General features: G+C 36.5%; 2 protein-coding genes across 8 annotated transcripts; both read right to left on the bottom strand.

The window, feature by feature from the left end:
• Positions 1 to 185: 185 nt before the first annotated feature.
• Positions 186 to 11,609, bottom strand: LOC140778521 (uncharacterized). 6 transcript variants are annotated; one of them, XR_012107199.1, is made up of 19 exons: positions 11,394 to 11,609; positions 10,224 to 10,373; positions 9,730 to 9,937; positions 9,515 to 9,586; positions 9,347 to 9,412; positions 9,017 to 9,091; positions 7,965 to 8,062; positions 6,582 to 6,717; positions 6,298 to 6,366; positions 6,054 to 6,152; positions 4,517 to 4,614; positions 4,148 to 4,283; positions 3,877 to 3,954; positions 3,642 to 3,740; positions 2,095 to 2,458; positions 1,112 to 1,437; positions 953 to 1,008; positions 457 to 722; positions 186 to 314 (listed from the first exon to the last, which is right to left on the bottom strand). XR_012107199.1 is itself a non-coding variant. In XM_073123289.1 (18 exons), the coding sequence occupies exons 2-18, from the start codon at positions 10,326 to 10,328 to the stop codon at positions 570 to 572; spliced, it is 2,238 nt and encodes a 745-aa protein (XP_072979390.1). In that variant the 5' UTR covers positions 10,329 to 10,373; positions 11,394 to 11,609; the 3' UTR covers positions 186 to 569. The 6 variants fall into 6 exon arrangements, 5 of the variants coding, with proteins under 5 accessions (XP_072979390.1, XP_072979393.1, XP_072979391.1 ...); XM_073123289.1 differs by having other exon boundaries at positions 186 to 722; XM_073123292.1 differs by having other exon boundaries at positions 186 to 722; positions 1,397 to 1,437.
• Positions 11,610 to 11,949: 340 nt separating this feature from the next.
• On the bottom strand, positions 11,950 to 16,377 carry LOC140777867 (importin subunit beta-1-like). 2 transcript variants are annotated; one of them, XM_073122267.1, is made up of 3 exons: positions 16,259 to 16,377; positions 12,958 to 15,377; positions 11,950 to 12,835 (listed from the first exon to the last, which is right to left on the bottom strand). In XM_073122267.1, the coding sequence occupies exons 2-3, from the start codon at positions 15,366 to 15,368 to the stop codon at positions 12,637 to 12,639; spliced, it is 2,610 nt and encodes an 869-aa protein (XP_072978368.1). In that variant the 5' UTR covers positions 15,369 to 15,377; positions 16,259 to 16,377; the 3' UTR covers positions 11,950 to 12,636. The 2 variants fall into 2 exon arrangements, with proteins under 2 accessions (XP_072978368.1, XP_072978367.1); XM_073122266.1 differs by having other exon boundaries at positions 16,263 to 16,376.
• Positions 16,378 to 17,716: the final 1,339 nt, after the last annotated feature.

The raw sequence follows: 17,716 nt of genomic DNA, 5'->3' as shown, positions 1-17,716 counted from the left end.
AAGCGGGCCATCATACTTGAGCACAACTGCAGCTGTTTGACCGTAATCACAAAGCTCTACAATTAATCACATAGTTAATCACATAGGGAATTTATCTGGTTAATATGTCAGCAGGAACTAGCCGAATCCATATCTAAATCTGTAAATGCCAGGGGATACTGTACACAGGTAGAGTAATCTAAAAGATTCTGAAAGTAAAATCCTGCTGAAGCTTTGCTTGTAACGTAGAGTACTGACCTACCATCCCGGCAGTAAAAAATGATCTGGGGTTCAAAATTTTACTGGTCGATTTCTTTTTCTCAAAGGGATGCTTTCTGTCCACCATTTAATGTGAGATAAAATCATGACAAGCATTATGATCATAAATGAAATGGTGACTCACTAACAAATGAAGTACTCTCTCAACCAAATGCAATGAAAGATATTCAATAGCTCATTGAATTGGATATTAACGACCTGCTTTCCATAATTCCATAAACGATATGGTCTTTATAGCAGTCACCTTTCTTGGATCAATTTGCATGATTCATTGAATAGTGCAGTCCAACAATTTGCTGGGCCTCTCTTATTTAGAAACCTAGATCAAATGTAGGGTGTTCATCAATAAATGTGCATTTACTTGATGAGCTCTGAAAATCAGAATTATTTGATATCATGTCTGTAATTGCTGATGCATCAGAAGACTGAATGTCACATCTCTCTTCTTTTGTGTCTGCAAGAATCTGCAAAAAGGATGTAGGACCTTCTAAATCAAGTAATTGCAATTAATTAAATCACATATCAGGTTTCAACAGTCTTATATCCATACAATGATAGGAGTGAGCAAGTTATTCTTGTATAGCTCACAGAAAAGGTCTAATGAGGTTAATACTACTAAATTTACATTCATCTCAAAGCAGATAAGTCGGCTCATCATAACAAATAAAGTTACTTCCAATCTCAGAGTCCTAACCTGTTCAGGGTTTTCATATTTGCATTCATGAGAAATTGAGATGTGAGTACCCATCCCTGTTACAAAAACATTTCAAAAAGTTATTTTTGAAAAAAGGAGGGAAATTCAACTAAGTATAAGAATCAATGCAAGCTTAAAAACAAATATTTGGATATTGACCAAAAGGACAGCTGCCATTCCCAGCAGCACTACAATTTTCCTCCAGATGATTGCTCAAGGAATCAGCAAGGTGTTCACTTCTTTTTGACAAAGGAGAGGCAGCAAGCTCTCGTAAGGGCAATTCCACATCCATGTAAATGGAAGGCCTCCCAGAAAGTGGAATACCATAATCAATTTTTTCTAATGCAATTTCCTGGCTCATTCTTGATGAGGCACCAGTATTAGCATCTGACATTTTAAATCCTGTACAGGAGGTTGTAGTGCCTACAGAAATTTGGTCCATACACTTATCCAACTTGGTCACAGAAGATTCAGCTGCCACTTGCCTAAAACAGAATTGATATTGCTGAGTGAGTTTTAATCTCGTCAATAAGCCCGTAAATGTAAAAATTTCAAGGAAGCATTCAAGTCAATCTTAAAAAATAAGAAAATATTACGAAATTACCAAGAGAAAACAGTTACTGCATTTGATATCCTGTATCACTACATTTTGTGTAAGTTGTGTGTGTGTGTGTGTGCGTGTGTGTGAGAGAGAGAGAGAGAGAGAGAGAGAAATGTTTTCATATGTGCATACATGATTGTGACTGCCTGTGTCAGCATTCAACATCGGTTATCCATGTTTTTTATGGCTTTAGAGTATTCCAATACATAAGCATCCATTCTGTGTGCTGTGCTGCTCATTGACTACAAATCCTTGTGATCAAACATATTTAGCTTCTTAAGCAGACATATACTCACTTGTTGCCCCAAAAATTGTACATCAAACATATCACTTAGTTCTTAATTTGCAACTCTAAAACAGTTGTGAGAAGTCACTTAACCCATCAACACCATTAATGGGACAGAATCTAATTATCACCTTTCTAATAGAGCTTGAAAATTAAGATCTAATATGAAAAAGAAAAGAGTGATTGAAACATTTTACTAATGCACCACATCATATCATTTCCATTTCACATGGAATTAAAAATGCATAATCATACCCAGAAAACAGATTGTTGGAGATTGAATGATCATGAGTAGGAAATCTTCCTTCATGCTCAGTGCCAATTGGACCAATAATGTCTGAACCAAAAAATGTGCTTGAAGTTTCGGCTTTCCTGGAAGAACTTCCTGATGTATAAACTTGACTAGCACCCCCAATAGGACCATATGTGTTGCTGTCACTGACAATCTTCCCCAAAGGGTTCATCCTTGACAGGCTAATGTCTGTGTTGCTCCGACTTTCTACATCAAGTAAAATTATATCTGAAGATAGTGAAGGCTGGTCTTGTGTTAATGGCAGCTCTCTTATGTCACATTTAGCTTCTGGTAATCGCTTCTTTAGAACAGACAGAATCTGGCATGCTGGGACAGAGAAGAAAATTATCAAGAAAATATAACTTTGATGTGGTAGTATTACATTGATGAAACTAGAAAAGATAGTGCATTCTTTCAAGCAATTCAGGCCACATTTTTGTCAGAACTGTTTATTAGGTGCTTAGGTGGTACTTAGGCACTTATCACCTGAATCACCAAGAGCCAGTCAAGTAGAGACCTTCCAGTAAATTACACCTTGTAAATTAAAGGATGTGTGGCAAACAACATACAGAGGCACATTCCTCGACAATGGCGAGATGTGCAGGTGTGCTAACTGTTGAGGCATTCACATTAAGGGCCTCCATGTCAAGCGGCATGCAGCATGTACCAAGTGTAAATCTATGCCTAGAACATTAGGCAGAAGCCTTGGCAGTTGGTACCACCTCTTGCTCAGGTGGCTAACTAATGCCTAGGCCAATTTTGGTTTGAAAAAAAAAAATCTCTTTCTACAAGCCTTTTTCCAAAAAGAAGGTCCAAGTGGATAACAAAATATTTCATGGAAAAGGATTGTGATAGAGTGCCGAAATGAATTACTAGAAATTATGAGTTTACATATTCTGTTATATTGCAGCTCATTAAATTCATAATCTTTCTGTACTTCCACGAATATCTTTAGATAGCAGCTTTGGACTAGCAATTTGGAGAAGCAATACAAACTGCTAATAGATTTTGCTCTGGATGAATTTTGGATTTAATAAATTCCTATAGAGGGCATAACTTTGTGATGGTAAGGCTTACCCCTTGTATCCAAGAGGTTACAGATTCAAATAATAAAAATACTCTCTTCAAAAATAAGGATAAAACTACGTACATCTTTCCCTCTCTAGTCTCTAGACCCCACATAGGAGGGAGCCTCTTGTGCTAGGACACCCTTAATTTGAGGATACATAACGATAATGTTACATCTTTTAATGTCTAGTTGACTGCATTATAAGGTTATATACTCTAGGTACATAGGGACCCTAGGCACAGAGCATTCCCTCCACCTAAGACTGATTGGTCCCCTGGGCTAAATTAGGCAGTTTATCACATAAGTACTATACACCTTTAAAATTTAGAAACCTAATAGAGACGAGATGTTGGCAATACCATATTTGCATTCTGTGAAAGTACTAAGATTTCAAGCAGAATACCACATACAGCAAAAATCATCTGGTTAGAGTAAACGAACCATCACGTAATGGATTGTCACTTCTACTACTTGTAGAATTGACAACATTTGTGCTGCTAGAACTTGTTGTTTGCTCCAATTGACCCTTTGGTTGATCCCCTGACATTGTCAAAATAAACCAACCAGCATAAATATATGTTAAAGCCCATAATCTCTTAAAAAAGTAAAATCTATTTTAAAGTTTAAACAAGATCAATCATGAAATTAGTAAATTACATTTTCTTATAACAACTACCTTCATTACTTGGGAACTTGTTCTTCCTTGGGATGTCAGATCTCGAAGCTTGCTCCAAAGCACTCTTATGGAGAATTTCTGCAGATTATAAGAACATATCGATCACATCCTCTGATAGACATGGTTTTGTTTTTCATGTATACTTTAAACAAAAAACCTTTCTACGGCTAGTTTTGCATCTTAGAAATGGACATTGCAAAAGGGGATTTTGTTTTGTTAATACACCAATTCACCAACATAGGAAACAGTTCTCACAGACATAAGAATTTACCTTCCAGCAGAATCCGTGGCTCACAAATTTCAACCAGATAGTTGGGTAACTCACACTTAATCCCACTTTTGACATCTTCAACTGACTTTAGGTACCTGCTGCTCAGTGTCGTACCATCTTCATCTAGTAAAATAATCTGAACATGCAAGAGAGATTAGATAAAGTATGCAAATGGTAAAGCTACCTATTCAACATTAACTGAATCAGCTACACCAAATTAGCCCTTGTTCCACCAAACTGCACTGGGTTACTTTAATATATAAATATAAAATTCTCTTCTAGACATAATTTAAAGATTCCAATTAGCAAAAAATGAGACAGCACCTTTTGCAGTGAGGAAAAGTGAAAGATATTGTATCAACAACTAACCTGTTTTGTATGTGAACCACATTGTGCAAGTTGCAGGATGCCGTCATGATATTTCTTTGCCTTTTGAGTTAATTGGGTGGTGTATAAGACATTCCACTCTACAAGAATGCAAGGGACTGTAAATATGGGCTATTGATAAATATCTTGTAGCACAGAACCTACTTATTTATGAACTTTGAGCTATTCTTTATTGCTATCCAGTACAGAAATTCCATGTCATTGTGTTTGTCTTTGCAAAACATCCTTTAGCATATATTTTTAAGTCATGTGAAATCTTTTCTCCAGGATTTAGAAGTACTAATTCACAATCTATATCACAAATAGTCCTGCAAAAAGACAATAGCCTAATATTAATCTTTTGAGGATTCATTCCACTTAATAGGAGTAGCTTTCTCAACTCCAAATCATGAAATTATTCCAAATAAATACTTTAAAACAGATCCTGAGATACCCCAGTCCTTACCTTGGAATTATATGATAAGGAACCTTGGCTTACCTGAGTTAGACAAGGATTAAGGATATGATATTCATGTTGTGCATCAGCAATTTGGAAATGTGCCTCAAAGCACCACTACCTCAGTATAGTAGGTTGTAACATTCCAAGCTTTTCACAAAGTGTTGTACAACTAAAGCCGTAGTAGTGCTATGCTTAAATTGCTCTTATACCTATCAGATGATTCAGCGTATATACAAAGAAGAATCCCATACATTTGTTCCTAAATCGAGAAATCCAGAGTGTAGTATGTGTAAGAACAAAGGCACTTGCACGGATATTGCTCAAATCTTTCAAGAGATCTACTAGAAGGGCTTTAACTGCGTAGATTACAAACGCAGAGATGAAAAATAACACTATCTACAGCAATTAATCAATGATTCCACATATGCCAGCAGTAAAAAGAATGTGGGGTATCTAACCTTTTGATGAAGTATCTGGTTAATTTGGTGTTTGGACAAGATTCTTGAGAAGTAGATCTCACATCACAAATTCAGTCTTCTAGTTCACAAATTACATATGACTTATTTATCAAATGTTGAGCAGGGAAATGTACAGTAACATGCCAAAGTTAAATTGTTTGAAGTTTGAACAAGCTTATCATGATGATTGATGAATGAGAAAAAAGTAGGAGTGAAGTTTCAGTCAAAGAATAGCCATGTACCATGAGTGTGAATAATGTTGGTAGTTGGTACTAAAAAGCTGGTTGATGGATATCCACATAAAATTCTATCTTACAAGTACTTAGTTGGTAAGTTTGATATTTTATTTGGACATAGATAAGGGAGATGTTACTATATTTTTCAACCTTTTATTTCTATACATAAATGCCTAGGAGGTCCTAGGCAGTCAAGCAGTCCCTCCACCCAAGGAACTCCTGACCATCCTGACAAATTGGCAGTTTATGGTGAATGCACTGCAGAATAATGTGCTTAAGTAAAGATAAGAGATGGCAATACCATATTAGCACGGTCCTTTGTCAAAGTAATAAGAATTCCAAAGATATCATATATGACAAAAGCCATTCAGTTAGAGAGGACGAACCATCACTTAATGGATTGTCACTTCTACTCCTTGTAGACTTGCCTATAACAGTGCTGCTAGAACTTATTGCTTGTTCCAAATGACCCTTCTGTGGATCTTCTGCACATTGTTGAAATAAACTAACCAAGATGAATATATTTTAACATCAGTATATACAACGACCATAGAAATGTCACATCTTGTTTTAAAAGATGAGCACTTACAAGTTACAATGAAACTTTGTTATAGTAATGATATTTATTACCTACGAGTTTGCTCTTCCTTGATATGTCAGATCTCAAAACTTGCTTTGAAGGATTCTTCTGGAGGACTTCTGCACATTAGTACATGAATTAGTCATGTCCTCTAACAAACACGGCATTCTTTTGCCCTTATTATACTACTACACTGTTTAAACAAATAAACAATGACATTCTGCAGCTAATTTTGCATCTGATTTATGAATGGATATTGTAAAATAGAGGTCCTTTGTTAATAAAACCATCTTATAATATAAAAAACAGTTCTTTCAGAAGTAAGAAACTTTACCTTCCTGAAGAACCCGTGGCTCATAAATTTCTAGCAGATAGTTGGGTAACTCATACTTAATCCCACTTTCCACACCGTCAACAGATTTAAGGTACTTGCTGCTCAGTACTGCACCATCTTCGTTCAGTAAAATGATCTGAACAAGCAAGATAAATCACATAAGTATGCAATGATAAAAGATTGCTCAGTAAGTCAGTATACATTTTATGCATAAGTACACCGATTTAGATCTTGTTCCATAAAACTGCACTTCCAAATGTGCATTTAAACATTAGCTCAGCAGAGGTGAAGTTATGATCTATTAAAAACATTTTGGATGTAAATTTCTCTGAGAAATTAAGAATACTTTATATCTAATTATCTATATAAAACTGTCACTAGGTACGTATTTCCTCAGTCACCACTAGATTACTTGTATAAATCCTTCTATAAAATTGTACATCATACATATATAAATATGTATATGCGTCTATGGCTCAATGTTTTCATTTAGGGCCATGCCCTATGCTTAGATTTTTTTGGCAATTGCCCCATGTCTGACACACTTAGACATTCAATTTTTTGCGTAAGTGTTAAGTTAAAGGATTTTCAAATAGTAAGCTTGCACCAGGTGCCAGCTTTATGAATTGGTTCTTTCACAAATATCATCAAAAGTAAATAACCTGATTATGAGTCATTATCAATGAAGCAATTTAGTAACACAAGGAAGATGTAGAGCAATGGATGAGACTTGAATAGAGATAATAGCTGACAAAAGACAAATCTGAAATTTTGGCATATGACCCTTATACAGAATGTAATTTACTGACAAAACTTATTCTGATTGTGAGGGGTTCAGTATAAGTAACCAAGAGATACAACAGGCATTTACTTTAATGAACGCAGAATAAGGACATTAAGAAAATAATAGAAGTTGGACATATCCGGTGATAAAATATCTGAAAATGGTCTTCAGTGTTCATAAGGAGGCCTCCTTAGCTTGAAATGACCAAAGTTCTGTTGGTTTCCAACTACTTACGAGAACATATTGCCAGTACTGAATTTAGCAGTACCGGCAGTAACAGGGTAGGACTAATAGAAAAACTCAAAGCTCAAATTATCATGAAAAGAATATATACCTGATCTTAGTTCTGATGAGGGATCTAAAGCCTATCGTTAACTAAATAATTAACATTTTATAAATTTTCTGTAATAAGTGTGGCAAGAGAAGCTCTAAAAGTGGACAGCAAAAACTGTATCAAAAATGTAAGTTTGCACCCTCAAGTTTTCAAGTATGTCCTAGAAAAGTTTCTTATGACATTTAATTTAAATTAAATATTCTGATTTAAAGAGAATAGGAGAGTACCTTCTACACTGACAAGAACTAGGATATTAACAACTAACCTGTTTCATACGCAAACCACATTGCACAAGCCGCAGGATCCCATCATGGTATTTCTTTGCCTTTTGAGTTAATTGGTTGGTGTACAAGACATTCCACTCTACAAGAATGTAAGGAATTATAAAAATATGGACTACTGGTAAAGTTCTTGGATCATAGAATCTACTTCTATGTGAACTCTAAGCAATTCTCAATGCTTTCAAATGCAAGATCTTGCTATCATTATGCATTTGTCCTTGAAAGCAATATAAGAATATAGTCAAATGACATAAATTTCTTTTCCAGGATTTAGAAGTACTAAATTAATACAGATTGCAAATAAATTAGCAAACCTACCAGCCTAATATAATACTCCACGGACTCTTTGCACTTTACAGAATATCCTTTGAACTTCAAAGCATGATATTCCAAATTAATACTTCAAAGAAAAAGATGAAAAACTTTTGGTCCTTACTGCTGTTTTACATGGTAGAAAACCTTGGCTTGGTTTAGCTGGCCAAGGGTCAAGGATATGAAAAATATGAAACATACATATGCTTGTTTGTGCATTAGTAGTTGGGGCTATAAAATGGAACCATAGTAGTTGGGGCTACATAATAGAACAATAAAACTATTCAAGTTTTGCCTAAAATAGTGGAAACTTAAAAAGAGAAGTTGGGCTGCATATTATATTCCTGTGTATTTTCTGTGAACCAATGAATATCTTTCTTGGTGTTGTGCCCTGGAGCACCAAATACCTCAGTCTAGTAGGTTGTAATATGCCAAGGATTAGTAGAGCCCCAGTAGTATCATGCTCTCATTGCTCATCTCTCAGATGATTCATAATCATTCGTCTTAAATCAGGAAAACAAGAGTACACTATGTGTAAGAACAATTGAACATCATGGCTAACTTCTTTTAGACTTGGTAGGGAAGATCGAGAGGAACAACAGACCCACTAGAAGGGTTTTAGAGGCTTAGAATACAAAACACTGGTGAAAAACAATGTAATATCTAAAGCAATTACATAAGGTTTCTATGTTAGCCTGCAATAAAAGTAAAGTGAGCGTCAAACCTTTTAATGTGGTATGTATTGAATTTGGATGAGTTTCTGGTGTACTAGATTCAACAGCTCCAGTCTTCTTATTCACTAAGTCAGGAAAAACAATAATAGAATACTTTTGTCAGATGTCAAGTAGGGTAGATGAATATTGCAGTATCGAGCCACAGCCTGTTTGCTACAGCAACGTTATCATACTAATGAGGAGAAAGAAGAATTAGGGGTCAAATTTGAGTCAAACAGTAGCCATTTATCGTGAAAAAATACAAAAGAAAAAAAGCAAACAAATTCTGATGTTAAAGCTGCTTGTTCGATATCCATATCATACAACTGAGTGATCATTACTATGGCTTGAATTGATACTTGAACGGTTTTGCAGTTGTCCACCACTGAATGCCCCTCTCTTGCTCTCTATGTATAACAGGAGCTTTAGCATCAGCAAAGAAACTAAAGGTTTGATTTCATCTACTAAATGAGCTAGGTATCTCAAATCTCATCAATTAAACTACTTACTTCCGATGCTGCGCCATGTCACATTTGAATCTGTTAGCAGTGGCTCTCTTTGCAATTTTCTGTTGTTGTTTCCTGAAAGAAAGTCTTTAGCCTTAGTACAATCCAATGTCTGAAATCATACAGTGGGACATAAAAATTGCACAATGTCAATATAAAGTATTATGCCTCTGCAGGGAGGAAAATTAATTCTTGCAGGTGACAGTGAAAATGTATACCCTCGTCTCCTTGTGTTCCAGAACTTCCATTTAATTTCTTATCCCTGTCACTGATATTCAAATTTTTAAGAGGCTTCTGGTCTTCTATGGAATTTCCAATGTCAACAAGATGAATCTCCAGGGCCACAGTTCCACCACACTCAATCACTTCATCTTTCCTTAAAAATTTGCTATCTATTAGTTTCTCACTGTCGTTGTACAGCATAACCTGAAAAGATGATTGATAAGGATACTATCAATTAGAAAACAGAAAAGAAAGTCTCATGTTCTTGGAGAATTTTGTTTGGAACATCCTTTTGATGCAAAGGAAAAAGATCAAATTCATGACAACCTCCTGATAGGAAAGAGTAAGTACATATGATCAGCATTTCATATTCGTGTCAATTCTCGAAGAAAATTAGCACAACACTACTGCTAAAGCAATTCCAGCAGATTATTTACACAGAAAAAGATAACTTTTTCCTTTTATCAGGGACCTTGGAGATAAGATGTACCTTGTCACCTGACACATTGAGTTCTAGTACTCCATCTTGATAAACTTTCCTCTTCTGCTTCATGTGTTTTGTATATGTCACCATCCATTTTTTCATGCATGCCATAGTTTACCGCAGAAAAGTCCAGTTAATATCAGATTGTTTTTCATGCTGTATACAATCAAAGATGGCAAAAAGGGAAGGGGGAAAAAAATTAGGGAGACAAACAGCAGAAAGAATTGCCTTAGTGCTCAGTATCTAAAGATTGAGTTCTAACGTATGAAGATAAGTGTTAAATATGCTGTTTGCGAATGAATATATAAAAAAAGGAAGTAAAAAAAAAAAACCATAGCCCTTGCCTTTGAAAAAAAAAATCCAATTAACACCTTACTATTACTATTATAACAGCCTAATGTTACCATATCACAAATTAAGTAATCATACTTCTTAAATTATCAAAATATCCTTACTGAGATGAAAATTTAAATATCTATTGAGATAGGAGTAATTTAAAATTAAAAAATATAGAATTAGTAAAAAGAATTGAAACAACAATTACATGATTGTGAGGGTAAAACCATTTTATATGAGATCTTATGGGCATTCACGAGGGTAAGTTAGAAAATTTTAAAATATCACCTTAAATAAGATCAAATATTTCTTTTTAGATTCTTATAAATCAAGGTCATATGAATTAACATAAGGTATTAAATGAGTATTTTTTAATGAAAGGTCAAGGGTTTTTTTAGAAAAAACGATAAGGTAGAGTTTTTTTTTTGGGGGCAAATTTTCCTATAAAAGAAAAGCAAAACAAAGAATTCTTGAAGGATGTTGATGATACTTGAAACTGGACATCTTGGTTTCAGGGTCATAGCAGGACTATGGCAAATAGCGAGAATATGAAAATATATGGTACAAACAGGAAGAAGAATATAACTATTGAATAGCTAGAAGAAAAGAAGATTAAAACGAAATCATACCCTGTAGGCGTAATTTCATTATAATGAACTACAATTAGATAGATTCAAAAAAGCATGCAACTTCTCCAGGTAATAGGATAACATGATTCCAACGTAGACCCTAAATCTCGACCCCTTCCTTTCCCAAGCTACGAGGTAAGAAACCTAATACTAAAAATCGGAGATAGAGTAAAGAAAATAAGAACACCGATTAGGGTCCTTAACTTCTTACCGCCTTTTTAAGGTTTCCTCGATCCGTTCCGTGTTCTATAAATTAAAACTTCACCAAATCGCAGCGTGGGAGGCTATCCGAGATCGATCAAATCTATATCGAGCTAGGGTTTCTCCGAACCAACTGCACAGTGGAAAAGGGAGTTCGGAAGGGAATCGAGTAGAGGAGAATGGGGGGTACTCTCTCCGGACGCGAGAGTGGAACCCCGCGGAACAAATCGAATTCATAGGCAAGGGCGCGCGAAATGCCATGCCCTTCAAATTCTCGGAAATCACGGAACTTCGCAGCGGGTTTCTGGTCTTTTTTGCAAATAACTGCCTGTACTATAAACTTATTTAAGAAAACTCCCTCTTTTGTTAAAATTTACGTATCGACTCATTATTCTTTGGTTATATTTGCAAACTCTTTCATCCATCATCCATGGTTCCTACAGCCAGAAGATTGAAAGTTGAAACATAGAAACAGAAGAGGAAAAGAATAGGCACAACAGGGAATTCAATAAGTAGACTTGAGGTATGCATTTAAATGCTTACGAACGAGAAAATAGCAAGTGATATAAAGCAAAATACAACGCCTGATTACATATGAGTATTACATACTTATTACATACAATAGAAAAGAAGCAATAGCTCCTCTCAAGCATAATGGAATGCAAAAGGACCCAACTCTGAAAACAACGCAAGACAAAATTCAAGAAATTAAATATCAAACAGAATGAAGGGGGAAAAAATTAGGGCGAGCCTTGACAGGAAAGAATTATCTTCCAACTAAACATTGAAGACCATGGCTACTAAATACAAATTAGCTTTCCAGAAGGCAATCAAGTGTGTTCCATCTAAGGGACATTCATTTTGGACAGACAAGGTAATCTTGTCTGTAAGTGAGATGACACCAGCATTTCTCTTATAAACTGCATTGTGCAGATCCCGCATCAAAATGACGAAATGAAATGCAGATGTAAGGGAGACCTCAGGGTGAGCCTTCTCCAGTACCTTCTGGAAAGAACAATCTCAAGGCCTTCAATAAAGTTAGCAACGGTGGGTCATCGATATTCAGCTTTCATGAAGATAATAAAGAGACCCTGACTTCAAGGTGCAGATGCATGAGTTAGTGACAACCCTCAATTCCGCCCAAAGAAAACCTTTTGTGCGAAACTGGTGAAGACCGACAAATTATGCAATTCACGACCTGATCTGACACAACTAGCACGCATATGAAGACTCCAAGTGGACCATAATCATCATCAACCAGAGACCACACGACTGATCGCCAACTTAGCCCAATCAGCAGATTCTTTAATCAAATTATCATCTGATGAGAGGCATTCTTCCAAAAAGTCTTTGGTTGAAACAGACTGAGTAATTAAAGGACCAGCATGACTGCCTAATGTGTCAGCCAAATCTCCCAAGACACCTATCGCAGCTTTCATCACAGCATCATCCCTGTTATACAGATAGTCAGAAGAATAAAAGCAATCAGCAAAACAGAAAATTAATATATAAAAAAAAGAGTCCAAAATCGATTACACGGGAAAAATTATACATATAAGAGAGAGATGACTAACATGTCCTTTTCTTTGTAGAGAGTGTCAATGAGCAGGAGGACGTATGGTGCATAAGGCATCAATATCTGGGTCTTTGGGGAGTTCTTAAAACCTTGTAATATGCCAGAGTAAGCTTCCAAAATTCCATTCCTTAGCTGGTTGGTGTATTCAAGCATTTCATCATCAGCTGATGCTGCACGTGCAGACATCTCTGCTGCACTCTGAAGCATAGGCATGGCATAGATCAGATACTTGTCAAAGTTCTCCCCTATAGCCAATGCAATATCACCAAAGCACGAAAATATTGGGGGCTTTACAGATCTGTGCAATTGATTGCTAGAAAGATCTTTCAAAAGCTGTGTCATGATTCCATCACAATATGGCATTATTTTGTCCTCCAGTGCCCTGCACAAATCTCCAACCACTCCTACAGTAATTGCACAGACCTGGTACTCCTCAAAGTTCTGAAGGCCCATCTCCAAATATTGATAGAACCCGGGCATGTATTTTGCAAAATTTGGTCCTGCAGCATATGCCAAAGCACCAATAGCGAGCATAGCCTCTTCGTGCACTGTGGCATTTCGGCAAGCAAAAACCCTCAAAAAGAGATCCATTATCTGATCTGCATACTGCATGAGGGCATATTTTGTTGTATCTGCTGCTCCCAACTTCTGGATAATGACCTGCAAGCATCCACAGAGAAGCCCCTGCAGCTCATTCTGCTTCTCTCTCTCATCAGATGACAGCTTCTGTTGCTCTAGAGTTTGATGGAGCTCCATCATAATAACTTGCACCAACTGCAATATGATAGGAGCTGTTTCATTGGTTGAGCACCTTACAACTTCATTTAGAGTCTCATAGGCTGCAGTGCGCAAGCGAGATTCTCCAGCATCTTCCCTGTGGCTCACAGTGAGAAGAGACTGTACAATCTCCTGCAGAAAAGGGGACAATGGTGATGCCGAACCAACATCCTCATAACCCTGTGCAAGGAAATAAAGAGCACCACAAGCCTTTTCAGCAACATTGGGTACATCTTTCATGCTCTGAAGCAGGACAGTGAGGATCTGCTGACAGTTCCCTGGAGTAATTATTTCCACAGTTGAACCATGAAGAAACTCAAATATTCTTCCCAAAGTCCACGCAGTCGTGTCTTTTACTTGGTTATTTGGGTCTTTCATCAAAGCGGTGAGCATAAAGTTCAGGGCTACATTGACAATGGGCATAAGCTTGTCTGGTGATGGGCCCTCCAAGATAGAGCCAAAAGCATATGTTGCCGCCTCTCGCTGCCTCCAATCTGGTTTTGCAATGCTCTCCTCAATAAAGGGCATTACTAGAGGAACTATGTCATCTCCAACAGTACGGGCAACCAAACCCAAACATGTACCCCCAGCCATTGCAAGATTCCAAGCCCCCTCATCCTGGTCTTGATCTTCCTCCTGCTTGAGGAGAGTCTCCAAAAGCATAGGAACTAAAGCAGGAAGAGCCTGCTTGATAAAATAAAAGCAAGGAATATCAGAATCAGCAGTAAATTCACCTCCGTATTCATCTAAAATGTCAACTTCCTCATCACATATTGAGCTCCAAAACTCTATAGCCTGAAGAGCAACTGATTCGTCATCTTCTTTCACAGCTTTTGCTGTTAAATTGAAAATGTCCTGCATGTATGATGCAAGCTTGTCGTAGTAGGCAGATGAGATGGCCACCAAACATTCGAATGCTGCCTGTCGTATCTTAACTTCATGTGACAAAGTGGCTTCGCAAACAACCCTCATGATATAGTCTCTCTCCATGTCATTCGAAAAGTTAGTCTGAGCAAATCCCAATGCATTGTACAATGCTCTAGTAGCACTCAGCCTGACATCAGTGCTTGCCTCAGAGGCATTCATGCCCTGGACCACTGCAGTAAGGATTTTATTCACCTGGGCTTGATCCACAACTTGTGGAGAAACTTCCTCGCACAAATAACCGAGTGTATCAAGCGTCGCCTGCTTAACATGAGGCTGGAGTTGGTGTATGTTTGAGAGTAGTGAGTGTATAAGTTCAGGCCACTGCTTCTGAGGCAAGTCTATGCCTGCAACCTTGGCAATGACTTGGGATGCAGTAGACCTGGCATCAGGAACAGGAGAAGACAGAGTCTGCAACAAGCATTCTTTGACCTGGGACTTCACAGCCGTATCCAATGACAACCATCTTTGAACAAGTTCATTTTTCCTGTACTGCTCCTTTGCATCCAAGGCATTTTTTAGAATTAAACCTGCTAGTTTACGGCTATCCACAGGCTTTTCATTGTTTGCCAACTCATTGGAGAGAGATAGATAAAAAGATGGAAGGTTTTGTTCCTGAAATTGCCTCAGATTTTCTTCTGCATGCTTACGAGTTGAACTATCCACTGACTGTGCATTTAAGAGAATCTGGGTGACTTCCATTGCCATATTGTATCCCTACAAAGGAGAGAAAGAAATCAGAATGAAAAGCTAAATGAGCACTATTGTTTATGGTACACATCATGATTGTCCCAATGCAACAAATGAAAAGAAAAAGAAAAATATGTATTCTAACATAAGAAAAAGAGAAACCTTCAAAATTAGATCCAAAACTCTATAGTAATAATGCTTAATCGAGAAAAACTTAGAAAGACTGGGGTAATGAGCACCTAAATCATGTGGCCCTGTGTCTACTTGACGCTGATACCACAGGAATTAAACAAATTGAGGCACCAATAATCTAAGATAAGGCTACCGCGAAGGCATCGACTCATAACAGAGAGCAGGAGAGAGCAAAGATTCTTCATTATTTAACTCAGCTAACAAGATGCCAACGTCTCCAATTATGCCAATAACAAAATACACAGAATCGATACTCACAATACTGTAAAATGAATCATGCCCTAGCCACACAGATGTGAATAAATAGATCCAGTCCTCAACAAGAATAACATTAAGAGATTTCCTCTCTCACTATACCATACTGAATTCGTCAAAGAAGATTATCTGGAACTGGTCTTCGAGCAAATTCGGGTGAGACGGGCATATAAAGCAAACAACTCTCTCATCTTCATTCATCAGAAAAAAAAAACTTTTGCAGCAAAGATCCGACCTTCATACCACTATAATTATCCCCTCTACTAAGAAGATCCAACTACGATACCCGTAATTCGATGATAATTAATCCCGATTATTACTAAACTACATAAAGCATCCAAAGGTTGTATAAAATGTAAGATTACGGATCAAGAACACTAGCGTTCCTACCAAACGAACGAGTCTAGATTCCTTGCATCTGGAACAAATCGAGACGAGACACAGGGAGGATCAGGGCTTACTCACACGGATTCGCGGCGATCGGTTGAAGGGATTGGGCGGCTGGCGCGCAGCAAGAGTGTGCAACCCTAGGAGAGAGGGAGAGAAAAGCGAAGAACTCGATGGCACGCGACACCAAATGTGAAGCTGGAATTGGTAATATTTTGAATATTTAATAGATACTAATATTTTATTTTTTAACTTACATCACTTCTATTTTCATTTAACAAATTATGAATATATATATATATATATATATATGCTAATATTAAACCATCCGATACATAGGTTATACGATTAAGCTAATTTTTATCCCCAAAAGGGGGTAAAATTATACGCATATAATATTTCAGTAATTAAAAATCACTTAAATTTATGACCCCGCTCTCTCTCTCTCTCTCTCTCCTTCTTAAGCTGATATAATTTAACCATTGAGTTGGGGGTGGTAGCTTGTATCACCTCTATTACAAAGCAACAATTAATATTTTTTTCTCCTCCACTGTAGCTCATTAGCATTTTTTTCCATTATAATCTTTTGAAAACTTAAATGGATATGGTATTATAATCTTTATATTTTAATTTTATTATCATTCATAATTTGCTATATAAACTTTTATATTGGACCCATTGCATTTTAATTTCAGTGTCTTAAAAATATTGCGAACTTTAAATTAACTATATAATCTTAATGCAGCTGAGTACAATTTTTAAGATTAAGGTAAACATAAAAGAACTATATTTTAAGATTAAATAAAGGGCATTTTAGGTTTTCTATTTTATTTTTAAAATATAAAGTAATATTATCCCATTAGCTATCATTAGGGTAAAGTTGGCACCTGTGGGATCGAATGATAAGTATCTATGATCTAAATTTATGAACTCTTGCCTTTTCCTTTTCTTTTTTCTTTTTTTTTTTAAATTTTAGATTTTCCAGAGCGAACTCGACCAATTACATTGTGGGCCATACATAAAAAGATGGGCCTTCTGCCATGCCTTTCGAGGGGCCCACTAAAGTTTAAAAGAGCTAACCTGATTATATTTTTAATCATTTTGGTTGTAATTTTAATGAAATACTATTAGGTGTCCATCCAGAGAAGAGAAGAGAAGAGAAGAGAAGACGATGGAGGGGAGAATAATTTGGATCGTGTTGGAGTAATCTTGTGTGGCGACATGGGCCCAATTAGGGGATTTATGCCGTAAGTTAAGCATAAGAGAAGACACGCGGATCTATTTGCATTAAATGTGATTTTGATAAGCATTTGATTTGCAAGGTAATTTAGACTTTAAAGCAGTGTAATTATTAGATTGTGGACATAAGGTACAAGCATAAGTTGTCGATGACGTAACATCCAATTTTAAGTCTTATAATTGAGAAGAGTTGGGCAACTTTAGCTACTAATCTTTCTTTTTTTTTTAATTTAAAAGAAGATTCCTCATTAGTGAATTAGTCCTATCAGTAATCAAATAAGCCCAATAGATAG

This window comes from Typha angustifolia, chromosome 15, assembly GCF_048772165.1.
Source record: "Typha angustifolia cultivar Huaian chromosome 15, ASM4877216v1, whole genome shotgun sequence".
NCBI classification, from domain to species: Eukaryota; Viridiplantae; Streptophyta; class Magnoliopsida; order Poales; family Typhaceae; genus Typha; species Typha angustifolia.
The sequence above is the reverse complement of the archived record's forward strand: the minus strand, read 5'-3'. Positions and strand labels throughout refer to the sequence as shown.